Genomic DNA, 19,304 nt, shown 5'->3' with positions numbered 1-19,304 from the left:
GGCAACAAGGAATCCCATGCAAGCGAGTTTGCTGGTGGAAGAGGAGTGGATCTCTCCATTCCACTGGCATCAGTCAACTTGGGTTTTCCATGTTCGCTGCAAAAGAGGGGAAGACTTTCCTCATCCGCCAGCCTGATCGGTAGAGTAACAAATAATAATAAAGTTTTATTTATATCCCGCCCTCCCCGGCCGAAGCCGGGCTCAGAGCGGCTAACAACAGTAAAATAATACAGCATTCTAAAATCAATTCATTATAAAATCAGTTCAAATCAAATTAATGGCAACCACTGGGCTAGAGTTCTGTGAGGATTGCCAAAGGAGGGAGTCAGGCTGTGCCCTGGCCAAAGGCCTGGTGGAACAGCTCTGTCTTCCAGGCCCTGCGGAAAGATGTCAAGTCCGGCAGAAGGCTTTTGCCTGTTAAAAAGCCGGTATCCTACATTTCCATTCTGGCTGTGAAAATGTGGGCTGCTAACCTCTTAGTAGATGTATAAAAAGAGTGCAACTCTGGTTGCAAAATTTGCTTATTTACCCATTTATAGGTGACCTTTAGAAGACATCCAAAGGCAGCCCTGTTTAAGGAAGCTTTTAATGTTTAATATATTATTGTATTTTCGTGTTTTGTTGGAAGCCACCCAGAGTGGCTAGGGAAACCCAGCCAGATGGGCGGGGTATAAATAAATTGTTGTTGTTACTTTCTTCTTGCCGGTTGCGGTGGCTGAAGAGTAGCTTAGCTTGGCACATGGAGACCTAACCATCGGCCGATGCATTGCAGAACTGCCTGTTACCTTCACGTAAGAAGCAATCTGACATCTCAAATCAAGCTCCTTATAAAAACCTCTTCAGGCTCTGCTATTAATTACAGCACAGTTTCCTTTTGGGAAACTTAGGATCATAAAACTGTAGAGATGGAAGGAGTCCCAAGGCTCATCTAGTCAACACCCACCCCCAAATCCAGGAATTGATTTATATAGCTACAGTGGTGCCTCGCAAGACGAAAATAATCCGTTCCACGAGTCTCTTCGTCTAGCGGTTTTTTCGTCTTGTGAAGCAACCCTATTAGCGGCTTAGCGCTATTAGCGGCTATTAAAGGCTTAGCGGCTTAAAGGCTATTAGCGGCTTAGAAGGGGGGGGAGTGAAAAAAATCGCAAGACTCGCAAGATGAAAATAATCCGTTCCGCGAGTCTCTTCGTCTAGCGGTATTTTCGTCTTGCGAAGCAACCCGCTTAGCGGCTTAGCATTAAAGGCTTAGTGGCTTAGCGGCTAAAAGGCTATTAGCGGCTTAGAAAAGGGGGGGGAAGCGGGAAAAAATCACAAGACTCGCAAGACATTTTCATCGTCTAGCGGGTTTTTCGTCTTGCGAGGCATTCGTCTTGCGGGGCACCACTGTATGAGAAAGCTTGTCAGGGAATTAATATTTTGCTCCCCCCCCCCAAAAAAAAACAGCATAATTTTAACTCGGCTGGCCATAATCTTTCCCCTTTGGACAGAAAGAAAGAGGCTTAACATAAAGGGAGGTAAGTATTTCATAAACATCAGGAAATTGTGCAGCATCTTCAAAGAAAGGCCACAATGGTATCTGTTTGCTTTAAGGACTTGCTGTGGGTTACTCAATGCTTCCCGGTCTTTTGGCTAAGACCAAATTTAGATATCGCTTGTTTAGCTCAGATCAGCATCCTCAGAATGCTTTCAGATGATCCACAACAGGGATGTCCAACAGGTGGATCGCTATCTACTGGTAGATCCCCACCAGGTTATGGTAGATCACAGTCGATCTCTGGCTCCCTTTCCTTAGTGTCGCTAAAACTGACTCCTGCCCTGCTCCCTCACCCTGCCCTCCATTGTTGTATGTTCTCTGGAAGGGAAGACGGAGCTTTCTCTGTGCTGCTGTTTTGATCCATAGTGATCTTTTTTGTAAGTGACTTTACCCCCTTGTCCCTTGCCTTAAATCCACCCCCCAAAGCTTTTTTTTTAACCCCTTAAAAAGGGCCTTTCTCCTCCCTAAATAAAGCTCAGCAACTTAGAGCTGACCCCCCTTTTTAATTCTGAAAGTAGATCGTAGTCTCTTGAGAGTAAGCCACCCCAATGTACAATGTTGTTGTTTAGTCGTTTAGTCATGACCACTCGTCATGACCCCATGGACCAGAGCACGCCAGGCACTTCTGTCTTCCACTGCCTCCCGCAGTTTGGTCAAACTCATGCTGGTAACTTCAAGAACACTGTACAGCCATCTTGTCCTCTGTCGTCCCCTTCTCCTTGTGCCCTCCATCTTTCCCAACATCAGGGTCTTTTCCAGGGAGTCTTCTCTTGTCATGAGGTGGCCACAGTATTGGAGCCTCAGCTTCAGGATCTGTCCTTCCAGTGAGCACTCAGGGCTGATTGCCTTCAGAATGGAGAGGTTTGATCTTCTTGCAGTCCATGGGACTCTCAAGAGTCTCCTCCAGCACCATAATTCAAAAGCATCAATTCTTCGGCAATACTTTATTAAAAAGACGAATGTGGTAAGACGCTGGTGGTCTGAAGGTTTCTTTTGAGTCTGGCAGTGGTACAGGTGTATATTCCAGCACTACTGGCCACACCAACAATATAGGTATCGCCTAGAGGCCATTAAAGCACCCATCCACTTAGTTCGTCACGAGACCAACTACAGCAAGCATTTCGGAGAACTGCAGCAGCAACAAACCTGACTGTGTCTATCTGCTACTGAGTCCACTTTCCGTTCATTTTGTTCTTTCAGTGTACAGTGGTACCTCGGGTTACAAACACCTTGGGTTACAGACTCCGCTAACCCAAAAATTGTACCTTGGGTTAAGAACTTTACCTCAGGATGAGAACAGAAATCGTGTGACGGCAGCAGGAGGCCACATTAGCTAAAGTGGTACCTTAGGTTAAGAACGGTTTCAGGTTAAGAACGGACCTCCGGAACAAATTAGTTCGTAACCAGAGGTACCACTGTACAGTGAAGCTGCACCAGAATAGAAAGCAGCATATTTGTTCAACAGGCTTTTAGACATTCTCCTGTGTGGGAGTGGGGGAAAATCTGGTGGTTTGCAAAGGATGGACACCAGAAAAGTGATTCTCGGTAGAACAAAGTTTAGGAATAATTTAGCTATACAGTGGTACTTCAGGTTACACACTCAGCTAACCCAGAAATAGTACCTCGAGTTAAGAACTTTGCTTCAGGATGAGAACAGAAATGGTGCTCTGGCGGCGCGGTGGCAACAGGAGGCCCCATTAGCTAAAGTAATGCTTCAGGTGAAGAACAGTTTCAGGTTAAGAACGGACCTCCGGAACGAATTAAGTACTTAACCCAAGGTACCACTGTAGTTTAAATGTTATTTGTGTTAAGACGTTATTAAATTTCTCCAACTATGCACAGAACTAGGTATTTTTACTCCTACGTCCACCTGTGTTCCATTTATTTTATATATTACATTTATATATCACCCTTTATAAATAACCAGGGGATCCTGCACCTTACAGAACACAGGACCGCAGCCCCCAATAACGAACACACAGAGGTCTACTACACATTTTGCCACACTTTGAGTCTATGACGTACAATCAAGCTAGAGCTGTGATCTCCCGGAGACTGAGTGACATTGCCAGACAAGAGGACATAGCCCAGGTAAAACCATGGATGTTCCTAGGGGACCAGATTTTTCGGACCATACCAGCCCCCTACCTTGCAGAAATCCACTATGTGGAATACCGCAGACTTCTTACAGCGGCTAGATTAAATGTCCTTCACTCTGCGATATTGTGGGGAAGGTACAGGGGAGTACCATATGCCCAGAGAACCTGTCATTGTGCCATGGGTGTGGTTGAGTCCACCGAACACATTCTCTTGACTTGACCTTCTTATGCAGAGCTTAGACAAAATTTTATAGACCCACTCCTATGTCAATTTAGCTTCCTACCCGGAGAAAACCAGGTTTTACACTTGCTGAATAATGTCACTAGAGCTACACCTTCCTTGGTGGCCAAATTTCTCTTTTTAGCTTTTAAGCGTCGCAAGACTATAATTGACTGTATAGATATGGGGCTATCTGTTTAGCCCATTTTAGTGCTGGCTAAGTTCTAAAATCTTCCTGGATGTTTTTAACTGTGTATTGACAAATCTGACTGACGGTCAAATAAAAGGTTGATGATGATACACATTTTGCCAGTACCAAGCTCTGCCCGAGACCTTTTAGAGCTGTTGCCAGGCAGAACAGACACCCCTAGGCTAGCTGGGCCAAAATCTGACTCAGTACATGGGCCATGCTCTATCCTGCTACACTTTTCAGGCAGGCTCTGAATCAACATCACTGATAACTACTGCAGCACTGACTACTTCAGCTTCTCTGGAATCATAAAGGCACCTTTGCCCTCCCAATATGCATAGCTTTCTTTGAATTCACAGCGTTCACACACAAAAAAAGAAGTTCTTATCTATTAAGACTATGAGAAGAATGTTTAATAATGCAGCAACTTCAAGCATGCATCTACAGACACAACGGACACTATCAGACTTCGAAACCAGCCATCTGTTCAGGGCTGAGGTGATTCTCCACCCCACAGTATAACTTCAGTGTAACTTGGGTACGACACCTATGTATTTCCAACGGAGTAGGGGGTTGGGCTAGATGACCCCTAGGGGTCCCTTCTAACTCTACAACTCTATGATCAGCCTCAGAGCCATCAAAAGCATTGATTGTAAAAGGAAGAAGCAATTTTGGGCTCTTCCGGCAAAGGGGGGAAAAAACCGGCCTTCTCATCTCTCACGCATACTTTAGAAAGTTCAAACTGACTGTTACAACCATGTAATACATCATTCATATCTTTGTCTGGGCTAATTACCAATTGCCCCAGGCTACAAAGATATGGGGAAAGGTGACATCATCGTTGTTGTTTTGCGTTTTTTTAGTTGGGGAATAACATGCACCGATAGCCATCTTCAAATATCCAAAAGGGCTGTCGCATGGAACAAGCTGGTTTCCTCCTGCTCTGGAGGGGAGGACCTAAACCAAGGGATTCAAGTTACAAGAAAGGAGATTCCCAACTAAACATCAGGAAATACTTTCTGACAGCAAGAGCGGTTCAAGTGTGGAACTGGGTACCCTTGGGGGGGGCGATGGATTCTCCTTGGAGGTTTGCAAGCAGAGGCTGGGTGGCTTTTGCAGAGTTTCCTGGATCGCAGGGGGTCTTCGTGGTTCTTTCATAGAATCATAGAGATCATCAAGTCCAACCCCCTGCCAAGCAGGAAACACCATCAGAGCACTCCTGACATATGGTTGTCAAGCCTCTGTTTAAAGACCTCCAAAGAAGGAGACTCCACCACACTCCTTGGCAGCAAATTCCAGCTCTTACTGTCAGGAAGTTCTTCCTAATGTTTAAGTGGAATCTTCTTTCTTGTAGTTTGGATCCATTGCTCCGTGTCCGCTTCTCTGGAGCAGCAGAAAACAACCTTTCTCCCTCCTCTATGTGACATCCTTTTATATATTTGAACATAGCTATCACATCACCCCTTAACCTCCTCTTCTCCAGGCTAAACATGCCCAGCTCCCTTAGCCGTTCCTCATAAGGCATCGTTTCCAGGCCTTTGACCATTTTGGTTGCCCTCCTCTGGACACGTTCCAGTTTGTCAGGGTCCTTCTTGAACTGTGGTGCCCAGAACTCTACAATTTTATTATTCTAAGTGCCCAGAACTCTACAATTTTATTATTCTAAGTGTCAACTAATTATGTGCTCTCATTCCTCAGTAAAGTAACCGAAAACACAGCTTGAGAAACACTGAGCATCACTGAAACAGTAAAGTTACCTTCCCACCTGGTTGTGCACAGATTAATAATAAAAACTATTATTATCATTAAAGTGGATGCTTGGGTTGCAAATGTGATCCATGCGGGATGCACATTCGCAACCTGCAGCGTCCTCAACCTGCAGCGACACGTCTGCGCACGTTGCAATTCGTCGCTTCTATGCATAGCGCAATTTAGCACTTCTGCGCATGCACGACCGCCGAAACCCGGAAGTAACCCGTTCCAGTATTTCTGGGTTTCGGCGGTCCACAACCCGAAAAAAACACAACCTGAAGCGTCTGTAACCCGAGGTATGACTGTATTATTATTATTATTCCATCCATAAATAATAACGATAATTTATAGGGCACCCAAGTGATTGGGTTGCCCCAGTGACAAATTATAAAACCACAGTAAAACATCACACATTAAAAGCTTCCTGATAGAGGGCTGCCTTCAGATGTCTTCTGAAAGTCAGCTAGTTATTTATTTTTGACATCTTTGACATCTCACCAGAGGGCGTTCCACAGGGTGGGTGCCACTACCGAGAAGGCCCTCTGCCTGCTTCTCTGTAACTTCACTTCTCACAATGAGGGAACCAGCAGAAGGCCCTCAGCGCTGGACCTCAGTGTCCGGGCAGAACAAGGGGGTGGAATACAGGACCGATGCAACAGGCATAAATTCCTCCTTAATGCTCCAATTTAGCTTAACAACCATGGAGACATTATGCAGAAAATTGGTGCCTCCCTCACGTCAGGTTGTGTATCCGCAGCAGTAAGCAGAGGAGAAATGACCACTAGGAGGAGCGCAGAAGAAAAGCCATAGTCCACCTGCACCAGCACACCCTTCATCTGCCCCACTGCAACAAAACAGGTCTCCCTTGTGTTGGCCCTACGGCCACAGCAGGTCCTGCAACTCTCAATCCCTGAAGGCACACGCCCTCCATTGTCTCTTGAGACAGATGGATACCACCGTCTGTCGGAAAGAGGCTGTTCCTGTCTTAACATCCCATTGCAGTTCGTTATAAGTACTAAGATTGAGACTGGGATGCAATCTCAAAAATGATAGAATGATCTCGATACAAATCTAAGGCAGACCTTTTAACATCACAGTAATCCAAGTTTATGCACCAACCACTGGTGCTGAAGAAACTGAAATTGACCAATTCTATGAAGACTTACAACACCTTATAGAAGTGACACCAAAGAAGGATGTTCTTCTCATTATAGGGGATTGGAATGCTAAAGTAGGGAATCAAGAGATAAAAGGAACAACTGGCAAGTTTGGCCTTGGAGATCAAAACGAAGCAGGGCAAAGGCTAATAGAGTTCTGTCAAGAGAACAAGCTGGTCATCACAAACACGCTTCTCCAACAATACAAGAGACAACTCTACACATGGACATCACCAGATGGGCAGCATCAAAATCAGATTGATTATATTCTCTGCAGCCAAAGATGGAGACGCTCTATACAGTCAGCAAAAACAAGACCTGGAGCTGACTGTGGCTCAGATCATCAGCTTCTTATAGCAAAATTCAAGCTTAAACTGAAGAAAGTAGGAAAAACCACTGGGCCGGTAAGATATAATCTAAGTCAAATCCCTTATGAATACACAGTGGAAGTGAGGAACAGGTTTAAGGATTTAGATTTGGTGGACAGAGTGCCTGAAGAACTATGGATGGAGGCTCGTAACATTGTACAGGAGGCAACAACGAAAACCATCCCAATGAAAAGGAAATGCAAGAAAGCAAAGTGGCTGTCCAACGAGGCCTTACAAATAGCGGAGGAGAGAAGGCAAGCAAAATGCGAGGGAGATAGCGAAAGATACAGGAAATTGAATGCAGATTTCCCAAAAATAGCAAGGAGACAAGAAGGCCTTCTTAAACGAGCAATGCAAAGAAACAGAGGGAAAAAATGGAGGGCACAAGGAGAAGGGGACGACAGAGGATGAGATGGTTGGATAGTGTTCTTGAAGCTACCAGCATGAGTTTGACCAAACTGCAGAAGGCAGTGGAAGACAGGAGTGCCTGGCGTGCTCTGGTCCATGGGGTCACAAAGAATCGGACAGGACTAAACGACTAAACAACAACAACAATAAGTACTAAGTAGAGTGCAAAGTTGACTAGACTAGTGATGGCCAAAGTTGGCCCTCCAGCTGTTTTGGGACTACAACTCCCATAGGACCAGTGGTCTAGGATGATGGGAACTATAGTCCCAAAACAGCTGGAGGGCCAAGTTTGGCCATTACCGGACTAGACCATATACAAGCTTTTGATCTAGTCAATCTCACTCTCAGGGGATGCTTAGAACAAGGAAAATGTTCCTGGATGGAATAGCCTTGCAGAAATGTAGGTGAAGACTTGGCAGGAAAGTGCTATACTATCGGAATGAATGAATGAATGAATGAAGGCATGTGTGGATATATAGCCAAGTTCTCATCTTTCCACTTTCACAGGAGAGATGTTTTCCTTTGTTTACAAAGAAAACAGGTTTTTTTTTAAATAAAAAAAAGTTTCATCTTGGTCAGAACAGACAAAACAGCAGAAAGGTTAAGCTACTGGAAACTAATACGTGATCCTTTGAAAATGCTGAGGTGAATCTAATCCCATTGAGAATGTTTCAGAAACTTTACAGTACACTGGAGAATCAAGAAGATTATCTACTGCACTCCCAAACAGCCTCGTCCTGAATTAGTTATTTCCTACACAAACAGTACAATGAACCCATTATCGTTAAGCTTTCCCCTCTGGAATTCTCAAATGTTCTCTTCCCCTAAGAAAATACATTGGGCTGCATTCAACTAACTTTCTTGGTTTTAAAGCACTAAAAACCAAATCGCGCAGATAAAACTACCACCATCAAAAAGCAGCAGCAATCATCAACTCCAGATCTAGTGACCAGCTGGCACCACCTCCATTTGTACCAGTTTGAATATTCCTCCAGAATATGCATAAAAACACACATAAAATTTATACCAGCAAATCCAATTATTTATCTCATCTTATAAACAGGAAAGGCAATGATATGAGAAGAGATGTGCAGCAGCAAACATTAAAGTTATTTGCAAAGTAGATTAAATGAATGAAGGGAATTGGTAATAATGGCACACATGTACAACATTAAGCCGAAGATAACACATTTAATCTCTGTTAATTTAATTATTATATTTTTAATGTCAGAATAATCCGAAGACAGGCTTTTTATCAGTGCTAAACCATGTTGCTTCGGCTAAGGCAGGCATAGGCAACCTAAGGCCCATGGACCCCTGCCGCCCGCTCGGTCGGTTCCCGTGTGCCGCGCAAAAAACCGGCGCAAAGCAGAGCCAGGACCGCCTTCCGCGAAGCTGGGCGGCTTCCCATTGGCTGCAGGAAGCTCCTCCAGCCAATGGGAAGCTGCGCCTGCCTCCTCTGCCCCAGGAGTGCTGGAAATGGCTACTGTGCATGCGTGCATGCATGAGTGCGCACACACACGCAGACCGGCCCACCATGACGTCTGCAGGATCGCAAACCGGCCCATGCCCCAAAAACGTTGCCGACCCCTGGGCTAAGGTTACAGTCCTGACAAAACGTCTATATGACAAAGCAGGCAAGCTGTCTGGTTTGGGAACTCAAAAACTGATATCAGAATTCATGCAGGCCAACATGTTGCATTCTTCAATCCAAGGCAGCTGCTCTGAGCACATAGGACAGATGCAGTACTGTTGCCTTCTCTCTGTGCCAGCTGCTCCATTGGATATGGACCAGCAGCAACGCTGCTGCAGACTGCTCTCCATCAGCTGCTCGAAAAATGAGTCACAGCACATTGCACTGCAAGCTGATGCTGCCGTAGGCACCATTTTCCCCACAGACAGAGGCCAATCTGGATAGGGAAAATACTTATTCTTGTGGCAGTTTTATCCCAGCACTGTGCCCCCGAAATCTGGCATTCCCCGTGTATCCCTCCATCTTAAGAGAGAGGAAACTAATGATGTATAAAAAAGACTGCTATGCAGGTAGGTTTCTTTTTCTCGGACATAACCCACTCAGCCTTCCTCTCTCTCCTTAGCTAAAATACTGATGAAAAGAATATGGCACGGCGCACATGCTACCTGGAAATCTGTTGAGGTTCAATGCCAGTGAACTCTGAAAAGAGAGCAAAACATGTTGCGTGGGTTAGGGAATGAATGAAGGGGCATTTGTGGTTGCATGCATCACCAATGGCCACACCACCTGCAGAAATCAGGTGCTGAAATTACTGGCAGGCTGTGAATTCATCTCTGTCCTATCAGATGGCAGTACATTCGCACATCCCAGTTGGGAATCCAAGCACTGCAATACAGTGGTACCTCTGGTTACGGACGCTTCTGGTTACAAACGCTTCAGGTTACGAGCTCCGCTAACCTGGAAGTAGCTGCTCCTGGTTGCGAACTTTGTCCCAGGATGCGAACGGAAATTGTGCGCCGGACCCCATTAGCAAAAGCGAACCTCAGTGTAAGAACAGTTTCAGCTTAAGAACGGACCTCCGGAACGAATTAAGTTCGTAACCAGAGGTACAACTGTACTAGCCATAATTGTTGAAGGACGCTGCATTTTTTTTACAGGACCCAGAGTGCTACTTCAGACATGTTCAAGGTTAATAATAATCATCATCATCATCATAATTTATTATTTATACCCTGCCCATCTGGCTGGGTTTCCCCAGCCACTCTGGGCGGCTTCCAACCGAATATTAAAAACAATACAGCGTCAGACATTAAAATAGTTGTTTATCGCCTTGACATCTGCTGGGAGGGCATTCCACAGGGCGGGTGCCATTACCGAGAAGGCCCTCTGTCTGGTTCCCTGTAACCTCACTTCTCGCAGCGAGGGAAGCGCCAGAAGACCCTCAGAGCTGGACCTCAGTGTCTGGGCTGGACGATGGGGGTGGAGATGCTCCTTCAGGCATACAGGACTGAGGCCGTTTAGGGCTTTAAAGGTCAGGACCAACACTTTGAATTCTGCTCGGAAATGTACTGGGAGCCAATGCAGATCTTTCAGGACCAGTATTATATGGTCTCGGCGGCAACTCCCAGTCACCAGTCTAGCTGCCGCATTTTGGATTAATTGCAGTTTCCGAGTCACCTTCAAAGGTAGCCCCACATAGAGCACATTGCAGTAGTCAAAGCGAACTACTTAGTTTGTGCTGTGCCAAGTGGAATGGATACTTTCCTCCTTTGAATGGCAGGCCTCTCCCAACCCCACGTCACATCGCATGCCATGAACGTAGGGGAAAACCCTGCTGGAGCCAAAAGGTCTATCCAGTCCAGCTTCCTCTTTCCCACGGTGGCCCAACCAGATGCGTTCAGGAACCTGAAAAAGGGCAAAAGTCCTGTCCGACTGTTGTTCTTCAGCAATTGAACTGCACACTGCAGCTGGACTTGCCCAGTTGCCCAGTTAAAAGTTATCTAAGCTAATTGACATCACCACATCCTATAGCAAATATTTCCAGAATTTGGAAACATTGGAAAAAGTTGTTCCTTTTTTATGAAACTGCGGTCAATCGATGTGTTTTGATGACCCCAGGTTCTGGTATTATCCGCCAATTTCTTCCCAACCATGCATAACTGTATAGACCTCTATCATGCCCACTTCCCTTTTATTTTAAATGCCATTTTTTAAATTAGTACTTATCCAAAGATATACAAAAGTTCATATCCAATACAAGGTATCTTTTTTATAAAATGCCAAGGTAAAAGAAATGCTTTTAAAATCTAGATCCAGGCCTTCGATTCATTTTCCTAAACATTTTTAAAACAAGATTATGACTCCACAATAAAGCACATATTCAAAAGTTGGTTTTCATCCTCCACTCCAATGAATATCCTTGTTGTTACATATTTTTACGTGGCTGTTTATTTATATATATTTTAAAATTGTATATATGGCTGTTTTATGATGGCCTGTATTTGTAATGCTTAATAAAAGGTTTGGCCAAGTAAGTACAGTGGTACCTCGGGTTACATACGCTTCAGGTTACATTCGCTTCAGGTTACAGACTCCACTAACCCAGAAATAGCGCTTCATTAGCTAAAGTGGTGCTTCAGGTTAAGAACAGTTTCAGGTTAAGTACGGACCTCCGGAACGAATTAAGTACTTAACCCGAGGTACGACTGTAAGGCATTCATCCACTTCTTCCATCCCAAAACAGGAGAAGGAATGGGAATAATTCTTAGTACTTTTATTATGTTAACATTTTAAAGACATTTTCCCCATAAGGCTTATGAGGATTTATCAGAGACTCGTTTCTCATGTTCAGCTGGAAGCCGTCCCAAATGCAAATGACCTTGTTCTGCAATATAGAATCAACTGACTACAGTTATTGTTCCAACTTTGGATTTTCATGTTCTCCTCCTGCTCTAGACTCTGCTGCAACCTGCATGGGTAACGCTTTACTACATTTTCGTTAAACAAATGTTGGCCGGGCACAGGAGGTTTTAAGAAGCTCTTGGTTTTGACTGCGGTGCTCCTTCCGCTGCCAACTACTGCAGGATTTTACAATCTTGAAATGCTGCAAGCCTAGTGGCCAAGCGCATCACCACATCAGTGTTCTGGACCGTGAAATAAAAGCCCAAACGTTATCACCCTTGACTTACAAGTCCCTAGTGCGCAACTGACCATCAGCGCAAAAATGCAGTTTTTAAAAATGGACTATTATTCATTATCTGTCCCGACTCAAGCTATTCAGACCTGCTGCTGATTTTTGGAGCTCTCTAACTGCAGCCACAGCTGGGAGTGTCTGGCAAAAAAGAGAAGAGCAGAAAATGATCCATGAGTTCTGTGGAAATGTAGTCTCCACTCCGGATTTCGAATGCAGATTTCTCCAGAAATTCCACAGGAATAGTAAGATTCCAAAATAATCATTTCCTTTTGGAAGTTGCACAGTTCACCTTGCCCCTTGGGAAATTCGGTTTTTGTTATTGTTGTTGGAAATTTACAATTCAGCTGGGTTGGCCAGCTCTTTTGAAAACCAGTCCAGTCCCACTGAAAATCCAAATTCCAATCAAAAGTCTGTTTTGCATAGATTTTCATGGCAGTCCACTATGGATCTACTGACCTTGACTTGGGACAATATTGTTCTAGGTCTTGCTAGAAAAAACATTCACGCCCTGCATAAATGGCTTTCAAAACTCAAATGACCAAGTACCGTATTTTTCGCTCTATAAGACGCACCTAGTTTTTGGAGGAGGAAAACAAGAAAAGATAATATTCTGAATCTCAGAAGCCAGAACAGCAAGAAGGATCGGTGCACAGCGATCCCTCTTGCTGTTCTGGCTTCTGGGATAGCTGCACAGCCTGTATTCGCTCCATAAGATGCACACACATTTCCCCTTACTTTTTGGGAGGGGAAAAGTGAGTCTTATAGAGCAAAAAATACAGTAAATCTTTGCACAGTAATTCTTCTGCTGAGTAACCCCACAGAATCCCTGCTTGTAAAGATTCTGAAGTATTTTCCAGGAGCCTTTTCAACACAACTGAGAGGGTGTTCTGCTCCTAACCCCACTGCCCCCACATGACTGCACATTGCAAAGAATATTGGTAATGACGGAAAAGCTCTCTTTTGAGCAACTTGTCTGCCATTGCCAATTTAGAACCCTTGATAAGCTTCTAAGGAGCAGAGTCTGAAAACCACCAGTGTCCTACTTATTATGTGGTCAAATAATTCGTTTTCTGCATTAGGACAAGAGCATGCATTTAAAGTAGGAATGGTAATCTTGCAAATGAAATTTTAGTTAATATATTTGATGCAAGAGCTACTCTACTCCCAATCTGGTTTGCTTTAGAAATTCAGCCCGCCTTTCCAGATCCATGGTTATGCTAGAGAGTTTCAAAACCCTGCACAATGTCTAGAATCCTTACATCAAGGCAGTGAAAGTCATTCTTAAGATTGATTCAGTCTCGGGGGTGGGGTGCATCCAACTTCAGCCAATTCAGCAACTAAAAAGGATGTGGGTTATCTTCTGATCAGTGGTAAAGGTTTGAAACCAATTCTAACGATGTTCAACAATTTCTTTCGGCTATAATAGATATGCCAGTTTAATTCTAGAGGCAGACTACATCAAGCTGGTTGTGTAAAAGGGTGGCTGAACATAACCTCCAGAAACCAAGATTTTCGTGCTCTGCACATCATCAAAATATTTGACTAGTTAGAAGAACCGACCTTAGCTGTAAAGAAAATGTGGGCCTGTTCTAAAAAATAATAATAGTGGAGTCACCCTTCTTCGAATGCTTTTCATTGCATTGATTTAGATTTCCTTTATTATACCAAACTATATTTCTTTCCCTTTCTGCATTTATTTCCTTCTCCTTTTTTAGTGCTACCTTATACAAGATGCTTTGTCATCCTTTAACATCTGGATCGTTCTTGACAACTTCATCGGCTAATACAATCCTGGATAAAGCAATGAGTTGTTCTAGCATTCATATTTTATGTTTCCAGGCCATTTTACTGTAGTGAATAGGGGATTTCCTTTTGTAATTTAATGCACCAATTAAAATATGAAACTATTAACTTGTTCTTATAAGTTACAAAATAAATGGGAACGTTGAGTATTTAGGTAACAACTACCCAATAAATAGTAAGATATATGGAATCCTTTCCTAAGGTATTCTTGGGGCGATCTGCTTAAACATAAATGAAGACAGATTTTCTTCTTGTGAATGTGACAAATTGGTTGCAACACGAAAACCATTAGTAGTTTACCCATGGCATCTGCATATTAATAATTTTAATCCTAGACACCATATTTCATGTAAAAATGAGCAATTATGACATATCTCCTTTAAAAAGATCAGAATCTGCATTTCAATAGTAATTTTTAAAAAAATAATATTCTTGGAGCAAGAATTTATAAAAAGCAGCTTGATTCTGTTGTGTTATGCATTTATAACTATGCCATATGTAATTTTTTTTTAAAAAAGCAGTTCTTGAAACTTGCTTTTAAAATGAAGCTGTATATAACTGCAAAAGCGTCAGATCAGATGTTTCTGTGGAGATACTGGCCTATGTTTAATCAATAATAACCCAACCTAATATAACAAGTGTCTACATTTTATAAAATAAAACGAGTGCTAGGGCAAAGTCTGAATTTTAAATCACTGCATGAAGATTACTTTCTCTATTAGAACATAAATAAACAAAAGCGCATTATTTGATATAGGAAGCTGCTAATGTGCAAAAAAGGTAGTAGATAAATCTGTCCAGTTTATCTAATAAATAACAAAGCTTGTTAACACACAAATAGTATAAAATATGTTCATTGCAGCGATTGATCAGAATTGTTTATAGAGAGCAGTATTTTTAAAGCAGCTATGCCGACTGTGTTGCTAATATTAGCCTTGTGCTCTGTTAGCGGTGTAACAGTGCAGATACACCACTTAATCAGATGAGAATTAGACAAGCACTCTCTTGTCAGCTGGAGGAGTTCCTCAACTGTTATTTACTGAACAGCCTGAAAGTATGCCATGCTAGGAGATCCTTCCAAACTGCTGCGAATTATTTGTTTAAAGCAGCGTGGCTCTTTCTGTTCCTTCGCTTTGCGAAGAGGCTGAACTCGATAATATCACAGAACACAGGCCCTGCTGAGTATAAGGTGCATGAATCATATCATAAGCAGCCAAAAACACCATCACCAAATTTCTTTTGCTTCATTGCAAAAAACAGAAGGGGACGGCGGCACGCAACAACAACACCCCTCCACCCGATTCATCATGCTTCATTTTTGAAAACTAACTAAACGGGGATTGATTTGCTTGCAGTTTCTCCATCTCGGCAGGAAAGCAAATGTCTTTCTGGCAAAAGTATCTCACAAAACCCTATTTTCAAAGCACGGTTCCTGCCTTGTTCCCTAACCAAAAGGGCAGCGCCAGCCCCTCGTTGCCTTTTTACAGCATGCCATCTATTACAAAGAGTTACGAGTCGGGAATGGTACCCCTTTCCATTCTACAGCCCCTTTCCATCCATGCGGTGTCAAGATCTCATCCTAGCTGCAGGGTTAGGAAGAGCGGAGCATCCCAGCAGAGATGGAGGCCAGCCCAGCCAGTGGGGCTTGGGGGCGCAGGTCAGTGGCGTAGCTTGGGGGTGCAGGGGGGGCCGGTCGCACCGGGCGCAACATCTGGGGGTTAGGGGGCACAAATCCACGGTTTAGGGGGCGCAAATCCATGGGTTAGGGGGCGCAAATCCACGGGTTAGGGGGCGCAAATCCACGGGTTAGGGGGCGCAAATCCATGGGTTAGGGGGCGCAAATCCACGGGTTAGGGGGCGCAAATTACTTGCCTTGCCCCGCGTGCTGACAACCCACGCTACGCCACTGGCGCAGGTTGCCATCGCGGCCCTTTCACAACAAACGCATCCTCCGGAACGTCGGCGGACCAGAAGCCCGCCGGCTGCACGCGGGTCCACGCATACACACGCACACGCGGGGCCGCCCGCCCGCCCACCCACTCCAGAAGGCCACCCCAAAGGCCTTGAACCACCCTTTCCCGTCCGTGAGGCTGTAATAACAGGGACACGGCGTCCCCGCTCAACTTCCTTCCTTCCTCCTCCCCGCCGCGCCTGGCAACCTCTGCGCGCGCGGAGAAGCAGCCTGGCCGGGCAAGGCGGCGGGTGGGCCTTGTTCTCCCGCTCCAGCCGCGGCCCCGACCCCCTCGCCCGCCCTGGGGGAAGCCAGGGCCGCCTCCCCACCCGCCCCTCCTCGCCGCCTCCCCCTCTTACCGCGCAGACCAGCCCCGCGCGCGCGCGCTGGAGCCTCTCCAAGTCCCCCCTTTTGCGCGCCGGCGCGCGCCCGGCGGAGAGGCGCAGGGGGGCCTGGCTGGCGCCTCCGAAAGGCGCCCCGAGACGCACAATGCCGCGCAGCACAAAGCCCGGCGGGCGGCGGGCGCGCGCGCGGCGGCAGCGAGGGGGGGAAGGGAAGGGAAGGCAAGAGGGAGCCTCGCCGGCCTCTCCAAGCGCGCGCCGGCCGCGCCACGACCCAGGCAGGCCGGGCAAGCAAGGCAGGGCAAAGGCAAGGCCGGGCCTGGCCGGGCGGGTCCTTACCGAGCGGCAAGCCCTTGTTGAGGAGGTGGGAGCTGCCCATTGAACCGCGCTGTCAGGGGCACGGCTCCTCCGGCGGCGTCTGGGGCGCAGTGCGGCGCATATGGCGGCGCCGTCGCTCTCCCCGCTCGCCAAGCGGCCCAGACGCTTCGCCAAGAACGGAGGCCGGGAGGAGGAGGAGGCGGCGGCGGCGGCGGCGCGGGAGGAGCTCCAGGCAGGCGTTGGTCTTCTGGTTCCTGCCTCGCCAAAGTCCCCGGAAAGCAGAAGGGGCGGGAGGGAGCGCGGGAAGGCGGGAGCGCGCGCAGGGGAGCGCGCGCAGGGGAGGCGCTCTTCGACCCCAAGCGTCCCGTTGGCAAGCGCAAGAGGCTCGCCGCGGGCGCAGTCACACGCATACACTTCTCCTATCAGGGCAGTTCAGCATCTTAAAAAGCAGAGACATCAGCTTGCCAACAAAGGTCCGTGTAGTTTTTTGTGTGTTTTTTTGAATTTTTTTATTTTCAGTGCAGAATCATAACAAAAATTACAAACATTGAATCCAAAATAATACTATACCAAAAAAAACCCCGGAACATACAAAAAAAAACCCAGAAAAGAAAAGGGGGAAAAAACAACAAAGGAAACTAAACTAAACTAAACAAAAACGAAAAAGCACACATCTACAGAAAAAAAAACATATCATTCCGTACATAAACACACATAAAGCCCATCAGCTTGCCAACAAAGGTCCGTGTAGTTAAAGCTATGGTTTTCCCAGTAGTGATGTATGGAAGTCTGATCGCCGAAGAATTGATGCGTTTAAATTATGGTGTTGGAGGAGACTCTTGAGAGTCCCATGGACTGCAAGAAGATCAAACCCATTCTGAAGGAAATCAGCCCTGAGTGCTCACTGGAAGGACAGACCCTGAAGCTGAGGCTCCAATACTTTGGCCACCTCATGCGAAGAGATACTCCCTGAAAAGACCCTGATGTTGGGAAAGATGGAGGGCACAAGGAGAAGGGGACGACAGAGGACGAGATGGTTGGACAGTATTCTCGAAGCTACCAACATGAGTTTGACCAAACTGTGGGAGGCAGTGGAAGACAGAAGTGCCTGGCGTGCTCTGGTCCAGGGGGTCATGAAGTCAGATACGACTAAACAACAACAACCAGGGCAGTTATCTTCCCACAAGGGCCGACATTGATGCCGAAATTGCGAGTGCAACGATTGAAGCGCAGGGTGAGGACCGGGGCATTCGCAGCAGGGAAACCGAAATGCTTGTTTACAAAGCTATTGTACTACCGGCCTTGCTGTGTGCTTGTGAAACGTGGACCACCTATAAGTACCATATGCTCAGAGACTTTGCACCTGTCCATTGGGAGAGATAGGAAGCCCAGAACACTTGTTCTTTAGATGTCCCTTTTATGAAGAGGCACGTAGTAAGATGATTGATCCCCTACTGGTGAGGCTCGCCGACCTCCCGCAAAAGCAAAAATTTGACCTCTTCCGGTCAGGCAAAGATCAGAAGATGACCTGGATGGTCGCCAGATTCTGTGTACAGATCTGTAGGCGCAGACCATCTCCCAACTCAAAATAGCCCGTCATGAAAATCCCCAAACTCGGTTCCATGGGTGACTCTGGGTCAACTCCATGGGATAGTTTATTGTTGTACATTGTTTTTAAATTTATTGTTGTACATTGTTTTAATTGTCTATTTTTCTCCTGTGACTGTACCCCCAAGTGTGTTTTATAAGCTGGTCTCCGACCGTAATAAATTATCTCAGTGCAATCGTATGAATGCACCAAAAAGCCAAATACTAGACAATGCCACAAAGTTGGCATCCGGTAAGAGAAATTTCTAAGAGAGAAGCAAACTCCTTTCCACATTCCTAAGGAACCACTTATAGGTCATTTAAGGGAAAGAGATAAATTTGAGAAATATAAAAAGTGCTTTGGCAAGGTCTACACATAAAAATGTATCAGTCTTACCAGCTCCAAATTAAAAAGGGGGGGGGGAAGCCCTTTGCTCAAATCACCCTACTAGATTTTAATTATATTTTCTGCTAAAAGTGCAGTCATTTCTTTTCATTTATTATTAAGGCAACTACAATGTTCTAAGTAAGAGATTGCTTTTGTTCTAGGACAACTAGTAAGAGGACTGCAAGACAACTCTAATCAGGAGACCTTTTGTGTTCCCTAGAGCATCAGTTATGTATGTAAAAAGTATGTAAATATATATATATTAAGAAAAGCAAAACTGCCTCCAATTAGATTGTATGGGCTTTATGAGAAAAGCTGAGGAGGTGGATGTCAAACAAAGTATTCAGTTCAGCTCCGCTGCCTGGCTGGGTCAGCTGACGCATAATGCAGTACACACTATACTATAGAAGAATACAATTAACTCTCAGAATGGCTGTGCACTTCAAGGCCTAATAATTTACCTGACTGGAGATGTAGCCATTGATTTCTAATCTGATGCTTTCAGGAAGCTTCTCACATTT

At 45.4% G+C, this 19,304-nt stretch overlaps 2 protein-coding genes across 6 annotated transcripts in view; one reads left to right on the top strand and one right to left on the bottom strand.

The window, feature by feature from the left end:
* Positions 1-17,001, bottom strand: part of CTBP1 (C-terminal binding protein 1) — a 57,714-nt gene extending 40,713 nt beyond the window's left edge. For 2 of the 5 annotated variants that reach the window (XM_081911801.1, XM_081911802.1), the window contains exon 1: positions 16,830-16,996. Coding sequence is in view for 2 of the 5 variants with exons in the window: in XM_081911799.1 (XP_081767925.1) it covers positions 16,830-16,869 (40 nt within the window). In the remaining 3 variants the exon portion in view is untranslated. Of the gene's footprint in view, positions 1-16,829 lie in introns of all 5 variants that reach the window. The other 3 variants (XM_081911799.1, XM_081911800.1, XM_081911803.1) reach the window with 3 other exon arrangements.
* The window catches only part of MAEA (macrophage erythroblast attacher, E3 ubiquitin ligase), a 75,697-nt gene continuing 73,330 nt past the window's right edge, over positions 16,938-19,304 (top strand). Inside the window, exon 1 of the mRNA XM_081911822.1 lies at positions 16,938-16,942. The gene's annotated coding sequence lies outside the window, so the exon portion shown is untranslated. The remainder of the gene's footprint in view (positions 16,943-19,304) is intronic.

Source organism: Podarcis melisellensis, assembly GCF_964234715.1.
Source record: "Podarcis melisellensis genome assembly, chromosome: 5".
Taxonomy (NCBI): domain Eukaryota; kingdom Metazoa; phylum Chordata; class Lepidosauria; order Squamata; family Lacertidae; genus Podarcis; species Podarcis melisellensis.
This window is presented reverse-complemented; position numbering and strand designations above follow the sequence as displayed.